This window comes from Vanellus vanellus, assembly GCF_965231255.1.
Source record: "Vanellus vanellus genome assembly, chromosome: 13".
Classification (NCBI taxonomy): domain Eukaryota; kingdom Metazoa; phylum Chordata; class Aves; order Charadriiformes; family Charadriidae; genus Vanellus; species Vanellus vanellus.
The window spans coordinates 6,143,994-6,160,088 of record NC_138918.1 but is presented as its reverse complement, the minus strand read 5'-3'; the positions used below and the strand labels follow the sequence as shown (position 1 = coordinate 6,160,088).

The 16,095-nt window shown below is 44.6% G+C and overlaps 1 protein-coding gene across 1 annotated transcript in view; it reads left to right on the top strand.

Moving 5' to 3' along the window:
* Window positions 1-12,820, top strand: part of ADAMTS2 (ADAM metallopeptidase with thrombospondin type 1 motif 2) — a gene marked incomplete at its 5' end in the record, with an annotated part of 187,448 nt that extends 174,628 nt beyond the window's left edge. The window contains 7 exon segments of the mRNA XM_082489672.1: window positions 609-772; window positions 1,956-2,115; window positions 2,802-2,934; window positions 5,272-5,479; window positions 6,749-6,878; window positions 7,874-7,963; window positions 12,344-12,820. Coding sequence (XP_082345798.1) covers window positions 609-772; window positions 1,956-2,115; window positions 2,802-2,934; window positions 5,272-5,479; window positions 6,749-6,878; window positions 7,874-7,963; window positions 12,344-12,810 — 1,352 coding nt within the window. The 3' untranslated portion in view covers window positions 12,811-12,820.
* Window positions 12,821-16,095: the final 3,275 nt, after the last annotated feature.

The window sequence follows — 16,095 nt, the reverse complement described above, 5'->3', positions numbered from 1 at the left end:
CTCTCCAGGTGAAGGATGGGGCACTGCTGATGTCTGAACCGGAGGAATCGGGCGCTGCGGGCAATGGCAGGCGCCTGCAAAGCAGCGGGAGCTTAAGCAGCGCTGTGTCGGTGTCAGGGCTGGATCTGAGCAGGAGAATTAATAGCGTCTAGCGTCTCGCTCGCGCTGTGGGGACCCGCTGGGGCTTAGCCCAGTAGCCTTTCTCTCACGGAGCTGTAACAGCCCCCTGAGCTGCCTTACAGCATGTCAAAGAGCTGAATAGCCATGGGACCCCCACCGGCTGTCAAATTGGCTCGGATTTGGCCAGTGGATTCAGAAGTTGTTAGTCGGGAGCAGCAGACGGACGCACGCGGTGCAGTCGCGCTGGCCTCATTTCTCTGGCAAGGCAGGCTATGAAAAAGAGAAAAGGGACGATTGATGTTTCTGGAGCTGAGCAGGAAAGCGTTGGCAGTTCAGTGAAACACCTGAAAAAGTCTTTCTAAACCTGTGAGGGAACAGAGGGAAAGTGCATGCTGGCCTTTTCTGCTTCTTCCACTGGGGCAAGAGCAGAACAAAACTCGAGATGAGAAGCGAACCTCTCGTATTCACTTTTCTTCTCTTGTTCCTAGCAATTAAAAATCGTGAAACAGGGAAATTCATTCTAAGCGAAGACAACTATGTGCCAGACTCTAAAGTATTTATTGACATGGGCGTGGAGTGGGAATATCGGAATGACGATGATAGAGAAACCGTGCAGACCATGGGGCCGCTGCGTAATGGAATAGTTATTCTGGTAAGTCAAATGAAAACCATCTTCCACGGAACACAATGTCAGGGTTACAGAGCCATAATGTGCTATAAAATATTTTCGATTCCTCTTGTGAGTTACAAGAAGACATCTGCTTCAATTATAAGACAATAGAAGATGTATTTTAATTCCTTTCTCCTAATTCCTTGCTCTGCACAAGAGTTGTTATAACTCAGGGTTGCGTGTTGAGCAACCAGCTCTCCTGATGACATCCTGTGGATGGCCTAGCAAGTGGCCACGGTGTAAAGACTCTCCAGCTTACTTCTCATATCTGACATGCGAGCATTAGTTAAAACAAGGTCAAAATAGTTTGTATCTGATCGATCTAATAGCTCCTCCTCCCGTCCATGTTTTGAAAATGTATCCTGCAAAGGCAGATGCAGGATTCTTGTGTTTCCAGGCTCACTTTGTCAGGGCACAGCCAGTTCTGCGTTCCCAAACCCACCCGACTGTATTCTTTTTAAATCGCAAGCCAGAAAATGATAGACTATAATGAGTCGGGGTGGGTTGATTCAGAATCCCTCTGAAAGCAGCTGTAATGTGTTGATCCGTACCAGCTGAATGTCAAAGGAGGAATAAATATTATGTTTTCAAAGGAGCAACATTTTGCACTTTATTCAGAGAGTTCTGTTTTCTTGCATTTGTTTTAGTGCAGTGTGATAGCAAAAACTCTTTCTAAATAATTTATATTTCTGTCAGGATTAAGTAACAAGCTGCCCAGAATTCCCAGGCTTATCATAAGAATATTTTTGTTTTATCAGAAATATAAGCAATTTTATTCACGGCTTTCAGTTCTCTGTGCACTTGAATTTGCGTTGTCTTTTATTGGAACTATCCGTTTTCATTTCAGTACAACATTTCCTTCCTTTATGATGGGATATGGAAAAAATTTAGTATCATGAAGTCAGTCCAATGCTGGCAAGAAATATCAGTCTAAATCAACAACAGTCTTTCTTAATATGCAGTTTAGAAACTCTGTGTCATAAGGATAGAGATACTTTTTCATCAGGGGAAAAAAAAAAATGTGTTGAGTGCAGCTAAAAGGTTTAAATCCCTCCGGGGATGTTTTTACATCTGAGCCGTGATGATTGCGATTTCACATCATCTCACATAGCTTCTGATATCAGTCTTTCTTATCTTTCTTCCCTACATCTGTTTTGCTTTCTAGGTGATTCCTCACGGTGGTGCCAAGATATCTTTGACTTATAAGTACATGATCCATGAAGATTCCTTGAATGTTGATAACAATAACGTTTTGGAAGAGGACTCGGTGTCATACGAATGGGCTTTGAAGAAATGGTCCCAATGTTCAAAACCTTGTGGAGGAGGTAAAAACAAAACCCCGGAGCATTCGAAATTGATTAATTGATTAAGAGAAAACTGAAAGAGCGAACACCACGTGTGGGATTTATTGCCACAAGACAGCAGGGAGACCAGGAGTATGGGAAGGCTTTATTTAAGTTCAGAAATAGATAAATAAATGGTGAATGGAGTTAAAAGTCTGGCTTAAATGGTTTTGGGGGCAGATCCGGGGTGGCTCATTTCTGATTTATGAAGCTGAAAAATTGTACAAATGTGCAAGATTTGGATGAGGGTCTCCAAGCTGCGAGGCCAAACCTCACGGTGCCGTGGGGCAGCCCATGGTGAATCTGCGTCCCGTGATGCGGGCCTCGCAATCTGAGCCCCCTGCTTTTGGGGCCGCCTGGAGGCCCCGATGCCGTTCCGCAGGCTGATGGGCAGGTTGCAGCGCCGGAGCGTGGCTGTGTAGGTTTGCAGAACGTTTCTGAAATGCTAGATGTTGGGTTTCCTCATTATAGCCTGTAGTGAAAAATAAAGGGGATGAGCAATTCTGGGTGCTAAATCTACGTGAATAAGTGTTTATTCCGTGCAACTTACAATTCCATTCGTTGCGTGCTCACCTGTAGTTGCGACTGCAACCTTTGACAGTGTATGTGCAGTTTGTTTGAAATCTGAGTCTACCGGTACCGAAAATAAGAGGAATGTCTTTCTTCAGGCTACCAGTTCACAAAATACGGCTGCCGGAGGAAGACGGACCACAAGATGGTTCATCGGAGTTACTGCGAGTTGATCCAAAAGCCGAAGCCCATTCGCAGGGTGTGCAACCTCCAGGAGTGCTCCCAGCCCATGTAAGCATCGCTGCCCACCAGCACTGCTCTTACACCCAGCTCACACTTGTCACCTGAAAACAGGTGACTTAAGCTTCACCTCCAAGCATCATCAGCACTGTGAGGATGCGATGCTATATTCTGCTTGTAGAAATACTGTTTCTAGGACTGCTGCTTCCTATTACTTCTGAAATAAGCTGGATTAGAAAAGAAGTGCTCTCTTGCTCCAGACATTTGTGTTCAGGCCATCTTGAGGTAATAAAAAATAGACATCAATTCAATTTATAGCAGTTGATTTTACACAGTGGGAATTAACCGTGTAGGAACACATTTACAGAGTGCTACATAAGAAAACCAATGTCATGCAGCCTCTCAAATACAAATCTTCCTGAAGTTCACAGCATATTTTTGGACATTTAAACACAGGGAAAAATATTTCACCTGTTAGATTTCTCTGGCTGCCCTCGTACAACACGGTGTGCCTGTTGTACCTTCATCTTTGCTATCCATAGTCAGATGTTATAAGTATTTTAATTCACATTTTACAGGTGCTTTTTTTGACTGGCAGCAGGTTACTCCTGCCACATGTAGGACTCATATATTCCTCGTGCTGCTACTGCAACAAGAAAGGAGTATGTTGATCCCAGCTTTTATCTCTGGGGACCAAGTCTAGATTCCAGGAAGCACAGCAAATAAGTAGAACATACCACACAATATTTCCTAACTTCCTTTCAAAAAAGATTTGAAAGAGAGAAAAGTCAAGAAACTCTGCCCCATAAACTCAGCGTGGGTCAGGGTTTAACATTTATTTATTGGAAGACTGAAGAAATGACCTAACTGTATCTCAGGCTCTCTGGAAAGGACTGGATTCTTCTTTCAGCTGCAAATATAATTGGACCCAGGTACCACAAAGACTCAATAGGATCCTAAATTGCACTTGGATTCCCGAATGTTTCAGTCACCTCTGTTTCCATAGAATGGCGTCGGAGCATTTTGCACTTGTACAGAGGAGAGGCAATTATTTAAGAGATTTTATGAAGCTCCTTGACACCCTCTACACTAATATGCTACTTCTTCACTGCTGGGAAAAATCATCTATGTCTCAGAAATCATCTTAGGATTCCTGGCTTTGTCCCCCACAGCGCTCGCCTTCCTCCACAGCTGTGTAATTTCAATAGGCTACAAAAAGAAAGTTGGGTAAAATTGCCGATTTACTTTTTGCTTAACTTGGGCATTTAGTGCATTGCCTTGTGCCTGTGCTGTTTCTTGACTATTTCTAAACCCAGGATTTTATGAGTACTTTAGGACAATTGCTTCAAACTCAGGATATTTCTTCAGACTTTTCTTGAGACTATATATATATTTTTGGTCAAGTTTATCCCATGAATACTGTTTACATTGAACAATATTTCCTTCTTGCAGATCTCTGCATTCTGTAAATATTTATAGACCGCTGTATATCTTCACTTCCTTGATTATAACCAAGCTTTCAGTAGTCTACATAAATTTCCTTTGGTCCTATCTGTCCTTGTTGCTCTTCTCTAAATTCCTGCAATAGGAAATAGCTGCAATTCTTGAACGAGTTTGGATGATCAGCAGTTTTCAGCTACGCCACGGTACAAACCATAGATTTCATTTTTCAGTGGCCAAACTGATTTACACATTATGAACTCAGACCTTCTGATTTTCAGTGGGGTGTTGCCTTCCCAAACCCAAACATTTGTGGTGCTGAGGGCCCCAATTTGCCCGAGCTCAGCACACACAGCACGGACGGCGTAGCTGGGTTTCCCGGTGCTGCAGCAGATGGTGGATAGCATGGCCAGGCACGTGGTCCGTGGAGCACCCAGATGTGGACCAGGCTGGAGCTGTGTTTCTAGCCCAGATGTTTTGGATTCACTCCTGTGGGATCCAGCTGTGGGGACGGCTGGTGCACGCTCAGGTCTCCCTACATTATGAGACAAGACACAGCGCATGTGCCAAGACCTGGGAAGCTCAACACCACCCTTGGGTGGCTGCTTTTGGCAGAAAAGCTACCATATTTTTATGTGCAGTCTTGGAAGGCCCAGCTTAAAATCAAGGCAAATGAAGCAAAGTAAGAATAATGCTTATCCCAGAGACAATGAGAAAGAGTAATTTTAAAGATCTGGGCCTTGTTACTGATTTCTCAGGGACGTGGTCGAATAGCCCTCACCGTAACTGCTCATGTTTTTTCATATCTTCTTCATTTTCCATATCAGCACTAGTAGTAACATCCCGTTAACCCCGTGTTTAAGAGTTACCGTTCAACAGAGAGCTTGAACTCTCCTAATTTAGGAGAGAGAGAATTTTACTCAACTCTTTCTCTTTTCACTACCCCAGATGGGTTACAGGAGAATGGGAGCCTTGCAGCAAAAGTTGTGGGAAAACAGGATATCAAGTACGATCTGTCCGATGTATCCAGCCCCTACACGATAATACAAATCGGTCTGTTCATACCAAGTACTGCAACAACGACCGTCCGGAAGGCAGGAGGCCTTGCAACCGGGAGCTTTGCCCAGCGCAGTGGAGAATAGGACCCTGGTCACAGGTCAGTCTCCTTCTGGAGCTCTCAAGCAACTAATTTCGTATAATGCAGGGGAGAAAATTTGTTCTGTGCTTTCTATTCAAATGCATTGACACGATCAACTAATAGCTACACAGAGGATGTACTGCTTCCGCTGCTGCTAATGCCACAGAAAGTGAGTTCGGTGGAGAGACGGTGGTAGTGAAAGAGGCAGTAAAGCCATGCTGCAGCGATGCTGGGTGATGCAGACCCCGTGAGTCACCCATCTAAGGTGGCACCATCGGCAAAGCTGAATTCTACCTGCCCGTTATTCTGCTCACAATCATTGGCCTGTTGACTTAAGCTGAGAGAAGGGCAATTAGTTCTTTTATCACTGTTTTATTTTCTCTCAAGTAAAGAAAACTTTAAAGTCTTCAGACACTGTGATTCGGGGCACCTAAGGAAGTTAGGCGCCAACACTGGTGGAGATTCAAAGGTGCGAGCATCTTTGCTCTAGAGGCCTTCAGCAGATTTAGCTGCTCAGTCTCGTGAGGTTCTGTCCGTAAGCCAAAGGACAGAGTTTTTCACCTGGTTTACTGTGGCAGTACAGGGCACCTATTCGTGAACCCTTTTCATTTGCCACTTATGGGCAAAGCAGGATTCAGTCGCTCCCGCAACAAGTCTCAGGAGTTGGGCATCTTGTGCTTTCCATCCCTGGCTCTTTGGCTGACTCGGTGTGGCAACAAATGCAATGCCACTGTGCCCAGGCTGTTTCTTGCTAACGTATTTAATAAAGCAATAACAAGCTCCATTTATTCATATTTGCAAACCTTTGCAGTCATCAAAAGGCAAGATACGCGAGTAGAATATTGCAACATGAAATCGTTCTTATAATCTTGATACACGGGATCCTTACAGTTCATCTCAGCATTTCTCCGTTAAGTTGTTTAAGAAACGTGGCTGCATTTGGAGATACAACATTTCATTTTGGAACTGTGCCGTGCAAATAAGCACAATTTTTATCCTCACTTTTATCGCAAGCAATGCCATCACTGCTGTACGCTGTGACTAAATGCCTCACATTTGCAATGTTTTTTTTTTACTGCTCAGACCATAAGCTCTTTCTCAGAGTGTCACAATCACTACAAAAAGCAGTAATGCTCCCTCTTATTTAGTTACTGTAGCACTGCGGTGGTTGAAATTATGTACCATGTCAGCTCGAATCAAGGGCAGTGGTTTTAAATTTAAAATATAACTTCTAATCCATTGTTTCCAGTGGGTGACTGGGGGTCTAACTGGTGCGTCTCCTTTCAGTGCTCTGTCAGCTGTGGCAACGGCACGCAGGATCGCCCGGTCCTGTGCCGGACCAGGGACAATGCTATTGGCCTTTGTAAGGAAAATAAACCAGAGACTGTAAGGATTTGCAGACTACCTCCGTGTCCAAGTAAGTGCTTGTCTTCTGTAGCATATATTACTTGCTGGGGAAAAAAAAAATATTATATTGATTGCATTTATTTGAAACGCCTTCATTAAATATATACTTGTGTGCTCTCTGCCGGGGTTTGGAGCAGACTTTCCAAATGTAGAGCTGCTGTGTGGCCGATGGGCTTCTTGGGCGTGTGGTTGTTCTCTTCTCACGGTGGGGAGCACCACTTGCCCCAGGGCAGCGCGAGAGGCTGGGGCAGACCTCAGCACAGCAGTGATGGCTGGATCCGGCCAGCAGAGGACAGCCCCTCTGGCCCTGCACCCCTGAGACCTGCTGGGCTTGGCAAGAGCCTGGTGGGTTGTGGCTAGTCAAGGGCATCGTGTGCAAAGATGCCTCTTTGCTTTCCCCACCTCCCGCGACAGTCCCAGGCTTCTTTTCCGTTCTGTCAAGCACAAGTTATCTTCAGGGCTTATCTGACTCCTTTTTTTTAAGCTGTAATCAATTTGTTGCTACTTCATCCAGGACGCTAACGCCTTTATCCTTGTTAGCTTTTCAGCCGTTTGCAAATGATACTTGTGAGATCATTTTACCTTTTCCTGTTATTAAGTAATTCATATTTTTGTTTTATTCCTGATGAATTTCTCAGGGTAGCTTTTGATTCCTAGTTAATTAGAACCAAGCTGTCAATTATGGTCTCCAATACAAAGATTTTAAAGAGGCAGTATAACTAAACTAGACTGCATATATCTTAGTATGTACTTAATGCTGCTGTGAGAAATCCTGCTGGAAAATTGGCCTTCAGGCTGTTTTCAGTGTTGGCTGTCAAATACGAGGTGCAAGTCGTAGCAAACTGGCTGAGCAGCACCCTCTGCCCAAAACTCCACTGCCCGGTCGTAATCCTTCCCCGGCTCCTTCACCATCGGAGCCTGATCACTCGCCTAACTTACCCCTTCTGACGGGGCAATACTTACTGCTAACATACGTTGCGTTACCTCTTTTTTTTTTTCCTCAAGGAAACGTTTCCGATCCTTCGAAGAAAACCTACATGATACAATGGCTGTCAAGACCTGATCCAGACTACCCCATCCAGAAAATATCTTCAAGTAAAAGACCCATTTATAACTCTGCCTTTGCCCTTAAATGCATGCCACATCGAATGTGGACTTTGCCTTTTGCTCTCTTCTTCTCTCTATGCGGAAAGTTCCCTTGACTTTGCCAAGTTTAAATCTTGGGCCGAATCTTTTTGTCACACCAGGCACTTGGTGCTGGGTGTCTTTCTTCTCTGGAGCTTGCGTAGCGCTGGTGGTGGAGGTCTTGAAGTGTTGGATGTGTGAAGTTGGATCTCCACGGTATGTTGCAGGCCTCTGAAAGGGAGCTGGGATCGGTTTGCTTGTTGCTTGGTGATGGTGAAAAAAGGCTCTTACTGGTTCATGACGTTCAGTTTGATCGCAAAACTGAGAACTTATTGTGAATGTGATCACATCACAATAATGACACCTTGTAGTGCTAAAGTTCTCCTTTATCTAAAACCCCTAAATCTCATAACTCTCTAGTTTCAGTTGGCTGACAGGGTAGACTGATGAGTGAAAGAATTTTTTCATTCCATTTTCCTTTGCGGTGCCGTTGCTTTACTCACCCTTGCTGCTCATTTTTCATTCCTGACCCTCCCATTTATGTTTGTAACCCGTGGAGGGCTCACCGGGAAGCAGGCGCTCAATTTCTGTCGGTACTTTCCACGCTGCTGCGACGCCGTCTGCTCTCGCCAAACTCCTGATGGTGGTTTGAAATATTTTTCCTTGTGAAAAGCTGCATTTGTTTTTCCCGTTGCACAATTTTTGCCGGTTTTGCGTACTTTCCCTTTAGAAACAAAACGGAAGCAGAACAGGCGTGGTCCACGTTGAAGGTTGCGTGGTGGTGTTTTTCTTAACCTGGCAGAGGCAATATGAGGTTTTCATCGACTGCGACGTCTCCAGCTGCTCAGCTCGGAGCTGTTTATACTCATTACATCTTTGGTCTTTTTTCACCATGTGCATGTCTGACTTGACCGGTATGGTTGTATGTGTGCGCGTGTGTGTATGCTCTATAGATGTGTCAACTGGCAAACATAACAGTGTGAATTACTACAGAATTACCTCAATTTTTATTGCTTTTTTTGCTTAGAAGAAGAATTTTAGAAAAATGCCTTAATGTTGAGATGTAAATGGCATTAATTTACCAGATCCAGCTTTAAATATAAACAGTACACTGGTACCTTGAGTTAATCTTCATACGGAGTGTTTTTACTTGAACGATAACTATTAGAAGGCAGTAACTTTAATCCGAGGTTAATTTGCACAGTGCATATCCATGTCTTCATCAAGACAGGATCGTGACTTAACCTACTGAGATTTAACTGGCATTCTTGCTTCACCTTCTTTGTTTGTGTTGAAGATTTGGAATTCACAAGTCATCAACCTGTTTGTGACAGTCAGTACCAATAGCAGAAGCGTATCACCTTTAAAACCGCAATTGTGGAGCAAATTACTACCTTATTGCATTGATCATATTCTTTGGAAAAGTGGCATTTTTGAATCTTTGGGTCTTCAGCAGTGTAGCACTTCAAACTTGTCATTATCATGTGATCACATATTTAAATTTTGCTGTTAATATGATGATTTCCTGAAACATGTTAACAATTTACATGACAAGGTGAAAAAGCAAAGACACGTATCTGGCACTGAATACTGTTATGTAAAATAATTGGTGTTTAACTGTATAAATATATTCATGACTGTTACCTTTAAATAGACAATGTTTAGTGATGTTTCAAGAGATGGGTGGCTATAGAGAATGGTGCAATAAGGTATCTGGGCATTGTGCACTATGTCTATATGCACTTTGGTTTATCAGGGATATTTTATTAGTGTTTTGTATGTATTTAACATAATATTAAAGATGTGCCAATTCAGTTCGCTTTTCAATATTTTTTTATGAGACTAATGTGTACCAAAGTGACTGTGACACTGATTTATTTTTTTCTTACTGATGTTTTGAAGATATACTTCCAGTCTGTCATGCATACTGCAAGTAAAAATAAATAAAAGTTCGGCAAATCTGGATATTTTGGTTTGGATAGAGGATAAAAATTTCATTCTGACATTCATAAGTTAGAGAGTTTATTTATGTAACTTATCAGATGTCGCTAAACATATTACATAACATTACATATTACATATTTTCTCGCGTTTTTAAGCTTGACATTATGTATTTTTGATAGGAAAAAAAGGCATTTTTCTAAAGGTACTTTTAGTGATTCTTACAAAGCCATGAACACATCTGCCTTGTTTAAACTACATTTAAATGTTATATCTTTTGCCTTTTATTTTGCAAGCCATTTGGAGAAGCTTGCATTAAGGTCATGCAACACAAGGCAAAATGTTCAAAGGGGACTCTACCTGGTATGTAAAAAATATATAAAGCTCTATAGGCACATGCGGTCCTTTGTTTGAGTTGTGCATGCAGATAGGAATAATCCCAGCTCTTTAAGAATGGTTTGAAAATGCCTCCAAAACCAAGGTACTGTTCTTTTAGGTTCCTGAGGAAGGAGTTGTTCGGGTTTTTTTTTTTTTTTTTTTACAGCAGCATCTCAGTTTAGCATTTGAAAAATATGAAAATTAATTGACTTGTTTGAAAATAGGAACCAGAATTTTGCTTTTTCCACAACAAATGCAAAAATCGGGGCATAAATACAATGCAAGGAAGGTGTTTCCACCTTCCTCAGCCAGCAGTAGCCTTTTAACGCAGCAGCAGCAACAGTTGCTAGTTTATTTTAGACTGATATGTTTGCCAATTAAACACCTATAATGCCCTGTTTTGTTAACTGAGGATGAGTGAAGAGGCGACGCCTACACTTTCTGAGTTCACTTGATATCTCTGAATCTGCTCTGGTTCTCTACTTTGCTGTGAGGTTGCTGGCAGGGTAAGTCAGTGTTGGGACCAATACCAGCTCCAGTAACACGCCGGCTGGAGCACGCTGTCTGCCCTCGGGTACGCGCTAAATAAAGGCGAGTAATTAGAGTTACTCATCCGTTACTGTAAGAGTAGGGGGAGATGTAACAAGAGCGGGGAGAGAGGCAGAAGTGATTTCATCTCTGTCTCAGCATTCTGGTCACAGAGAAAATATTTTGTTACCGATTATGCCAAGTGTTGGTCAGGCTGCCTTTCTCCTCAGCCCTCTCCTCTCCTCCCAGCCCTCTCACTCCTCTTTCTTTCAGCGTGGGCTGTGTGTTGGGGTTTTTCCTTCAGTTCCCAGTAGTTCCTGGCTCCATCACTTCAGCCGTGAGGCACAGGAGGTGTAGAGCGTGTGTGTAGGATGGAGGACAGGTAGATCTCTCTCCGAGGAGGTCTCTAGCCCTTCACCATCCCTCCGCTGCCAATTCGTACAGTCCTCTACCTCCTCTGAGCAGAAATCACAAGGGCTTGAGCGATCTCTGAGTAGACGTCTGTGAACATTTCTCAGACAGTAATAGAGTTTGACCAGCTCCCCTTTAGCCCCTTAGCCTACACTTTGCCACTTGTTTTTCAGCGAGACCGGGATCTGCTGTAACACCTATATTATAGTGCAGATTGTCATAACAGCTATTGACAGCTTAAAACCTATCAATTATCGTTCTGTCTCTTTTATTACAGTTTTCCAGTCAGTGACACAAAAATCAGGACTTGTTACTGGGTCTCCCAGTCATTAATGGACTGCCTTGGCTCCATCGCACTGGAGTCTGTTGTTCTGACAATATCAGCTCCTGCTGAGGAGGAGGAGAAAAGCCTTATGCTAAATGCACCACTTTTCTCTGGCGCAAGGGACATGCTCAGGCAATGCTGCTGTTTGCAGAACAGAGGTACCTGGCAAAAAAAAAAATCACTCCGATGGGAGACGAATGAATTCTGAGAGTTACACGGTACACATAGAAACAAGGCTTGACTTTCTTGAGGCAGTCCAGATAAATATAACTTAGCCCTGACTGTGGTTAGTCACTGTTAGATTGTAGAAAAGCGGTCCTGGTTTGAACATTAAAAGGAGTGAAAGGGGGTGGGAATATTTTTCAGTATAAACCTTGATGACTTTCTGGGGTTTAATGTGGCATTAGCAACAACACAGCACTATTGGTGCGTTTGGAACTCTCAGCCAAGGCAGGAACGCACGTCGTCGTGGCTGCACGGTCTTCAGGGTACCGCTTGCAGGATGTGAAGCCAAAAACTAGTGTTACGGTCTATAGCATGGGTGGGGCTGGTACGAAGTGTTCAGATCAGCTTTTGCGTCCGTCGAAGTGAGCTGAGTTTTAGGTTTAATATTAAGCCTGCTTCTGCTTGTAGAAGGCTCATTTGCCAGTTTCCCATCCCGCTTTGAATACCAAACCCTCTGCCCACTGCCAAAGCTTCAGCTGTGTTTCTTTTTCTGACTGATGTGAAGATGCTCTTTATTTATCTGTTCCCTTTTTGTCTTTCAGAAGATCATTGTCAAGGAGACAAGTCAATGTTTTGTCGCATGGAGGTTCTCTCTCGTTACTGCTCGATACCTGGTTACAATAAGCTGTGTTGCAAGTCCTGTAATATGTACAGCAACGTAACAGAGGACGACAATGTAACTGATTCTAATGTAAATAAGAATAATGTCATTGTGGAGGAGCTCCTGACGACCCACAGCCCTCCCGTGGGAGTGTCCACCACACAGTCTGCCACCAGCCCTCCTCTTGTTGTTTCCAAAACACGTGCACCTCCTTCCAATGCAACCGAGGAGCACCCAGAAATCAACGCGGTGGATGTTCCCTATAAAATCGATGGGCTGGATAACGAGGTATCACAGCACAACATCATTACACGGAGGAGGATACCTTATGAAAGGACGAGGAATCAAAGAATTCAGGAGCTGATTGCCGAGAAAAGAAAAAAAGAGAATCTTAGGAAAATAAACTAAAATGGAAATATGGCACAAACAACGTTTTTCTCTTATAGAGATGTTACCAACATCATAGTATTGCCCACGTCGTAGAGACTAGAAATGGGGGAAAATCAAAGTGGTGCTATGGCAGAGATGCCAAATTGTAAAGCCTACTCTAAATGGAAAAGCCAGATTGTTTCACAAGTGCTAATCCGAACACTTTGGTGGCTAGGTTTACAGGGTACGGTAGAGTATTAGTGCAATATCATTACAGCGTTTCACTGAATCCCAACAAACCGTAATACCTAGGCCAGGTTAGCAGGTTTCTTGTTTATGGGCTCTTTTAAGTCTTCTATGCCTGTGTAAAACTGCTTGGGAATAGTAATGGGAGTTACACTTAGGATGGAGGAAAACAGTCCCAAGACATAATAAATCCCTTTAACACTGACAAGCAGGTGGTCACCAATCCTGTGATGCTTCTGTGCATTGCATAAACCCGGGCACTAACTCAGCCCCCGGTTCAGGAGGGTACTTAAGGACATGCCAGACTGAGTTTAGCTGACTGCAGTAGGGCCGCTCCTGTGGTTACAGCGAGGCGTGTGCTTTCATAGCTTTCTTAACCGGGTCTGCGTAAGAAAGCGTATAGAAAATTCTCTAGCCGTATATTTATGTGTAAATTAAAAACCGGCAAACAGTAGTTTGCATATTTCCATAAACAGTTTCAAAGGATTCGCCGAACCTTTTGAATACATGCAAGATATTTAGTAGGGTAGATCCGGCCAACTTGGACTGACAACATCCTAGTCTTTCTGTTTACAATTATCCATATTTTTGATAGTCTTTAAGTTCCTGTAATGCAACAGCCTCGGTTATCTTTGTTGGTTGGTGCTTTTTTTATTGGTCTCATTTTTTTTCTACCCACATACTGTAACTTAAAGATGACTGGATTCTTGTTGCCTTTTCTTTGGTGCTTTGTTAAGAAAACATTTTAGGTTTTTTTTTGTCCCATGGGATGAGGTTATTTTGGAGGAAATAACTTTGTATTATTTTCCTTTCCTTAGGACAGCTTTATTGGTGCAGAAGTGAATGATTGCCCTTACATATACAGGTGCAGCCACGCACACAGAGGTGTAGTCACAGTACCAGGTCTGCTCGAAACTTTAAGAGAGGTAACCTGAACCCTTTGAGTACTTCCTTTGCCCTCAGGCTCGTCGTGGTTTTCATAGGTCATTTTGAATTCCTGGTTGGAGATCGGAAGATGAGTTCAGCTTGGCTCTAACACCGCAGAGACAGGGAGAATGCACTGGTTCCTGCTGCGGGTGGCATCTGAGCAGTTTTTCTCCCGTCTCTCTGGCTTGGGCTCTTCCATTTGTTTCCTCTTTGCTGGTAAACCTCCTGCAGAGCCCAGGGCTTCCCTGAAATCCTTTTACCACTAGGTAGGTCTGATGGCTCCTAGTTCAGACTTTCCAGTCTGAGAGTAAGATCTCATCCTCTGGTCTGAGCCGGTCGCAGTTTGGAGCAGCGCCAGTAATAAGCCTCTATATCCAGTCACATGGAATTGCGCTGAGTTTCCAGCAATGTGTAAGCTCCTCTGTGGCCGGGCTGCTGGCAAAGAGCTTCAGAAGTATTGCAAGGTGAACCGCGTGTGGCTTCCTGCGACCTTGCCTTCTGCCCTCGGCCACCGTGGCCGAATGTGCTGCCCAGTGTCCTCTTCGGAGCGAGCCGGTCCCGCTGGGAAGGAGGGGAGAGCCTGCAGGAGCAGCAGGCTTTGCAGCACGGAGATGTTGAACTGTTCTGGGCTGAACTGTGGCCAGAAGACTTTGAAGGACGAGACCTGGTTTAAGAAAAATACTTTATGGAGATACTAGCCAGAGCAGAGAAGGAATGTTTTCAGCTGGCGTGATGGCATCAAGCATCCGAGGGGATACACTTGGCTGAGTGTTTAGGACCAGCTCAGATGGTACAGGGGTGGGAGTTACACTGATGACCATGAAGACGGAGAAGCATAACGGGCCTGGTGAAAGTCCAGAGCCCTAGGAAACATCTCCTGGGCCAAGCAGACGTGGCTGCAGATGTGAAAGCAGCGGCCAGCGCAAGCAACGAAGGAATGGGTTCTGGGTTTGAAAAGTAAAACCAAAGCTCCGCGGTTTGGCAGCCCTGAGCAGCAGTTGGCGGGGGCAGTGGCAGGGGTCTCACCTCAGGCGTTAACTGGTGAGACACTGAGCATTTTCCTGCAGTGGCAGGTTGGTTATCTTTAGTTGCCCGCACGGTAGCCTTCGCTCGCCCCAGCCCCGCTCCCGGCCCTGCCTGCCGTCACAGAGCCGCCATGCACGGGCCAGCCCGGCGCCCGCCCCAGGAGCCTCGAGCCGAGGGATTCGTGGCTGCCCGCAGACAGGACAAGTTTTAGGGACAGCGCAGGGTCAGGTCACATCTGTGCAAAACAGAGCAACGTAGTGGTGAGCACTGAAGGGAAAAAAAAAACAACCCACCATGCTATTTATAAGCACGGAAGACGCATCTAAATCAGCATCATTCCAGCTGCTGTGCCGTGGGAGACACAGGCTGTAGCTGGGCTCCCAGCCTGTAGACATCCTGAATATTTCTTGCCCTTCCACATTTCCTTTACTCAGATGCGGTTAGTGTAAAACTCATCTTTTCCCCTTCAAGTTACTAGCCTGTTTTTTAGCTCTGTAGACAATAAAAATAAACCACAACCCGCAGCTTTTTCGTAGCCTAGAAGCGTGTTGAAACACATCGTAAACTTAGGAAAAACCCTCACAAACCCGAGGGTGGAGGGGTTGGGGCTTACACTTACGCAGGTGGGGAGGTAGAAGTTTGCTACCGGAATGGTACCAGTCTTGCTCTCTGGGACTTTGTGGACACCCATGGCTCTGACCTCCGGAAGCCTGAGACAACCCATCGAAGCTTCTGTTCTTCCTTAGCATCAGGAATAGGCTTAGCCAGGGAACGTGAAGAAATGCCCCAGGAGGAAGTGCCCACAGCTCAAATGCTGTCTTACGAATTGCCTCTTCTGTCCAAAGAACTTCGAAGTCGTGTCCCAACAGCAAGTGGGGCAGGAATTTATTTGGTGCAACTTCAGGTGACCTTTCTGGAAAGAGCACGAGGAAAGGCCTGTTCCAGCACGGAGACCCAACAGTTTGCAAAGGACTGGGCGGTTCTGTGCTGAGCGTTTCCAGCTGCGTCTCCCAGTGCCCGGCACTGCTGCAGGCTGGGCCAGGTCAGTTTGAGGGGTTCGCTCACTCGCGCGTGGCATGGGCACCCCGGGCTCAACTTGCGAACCTGGTTCAAGGTTCACAAACT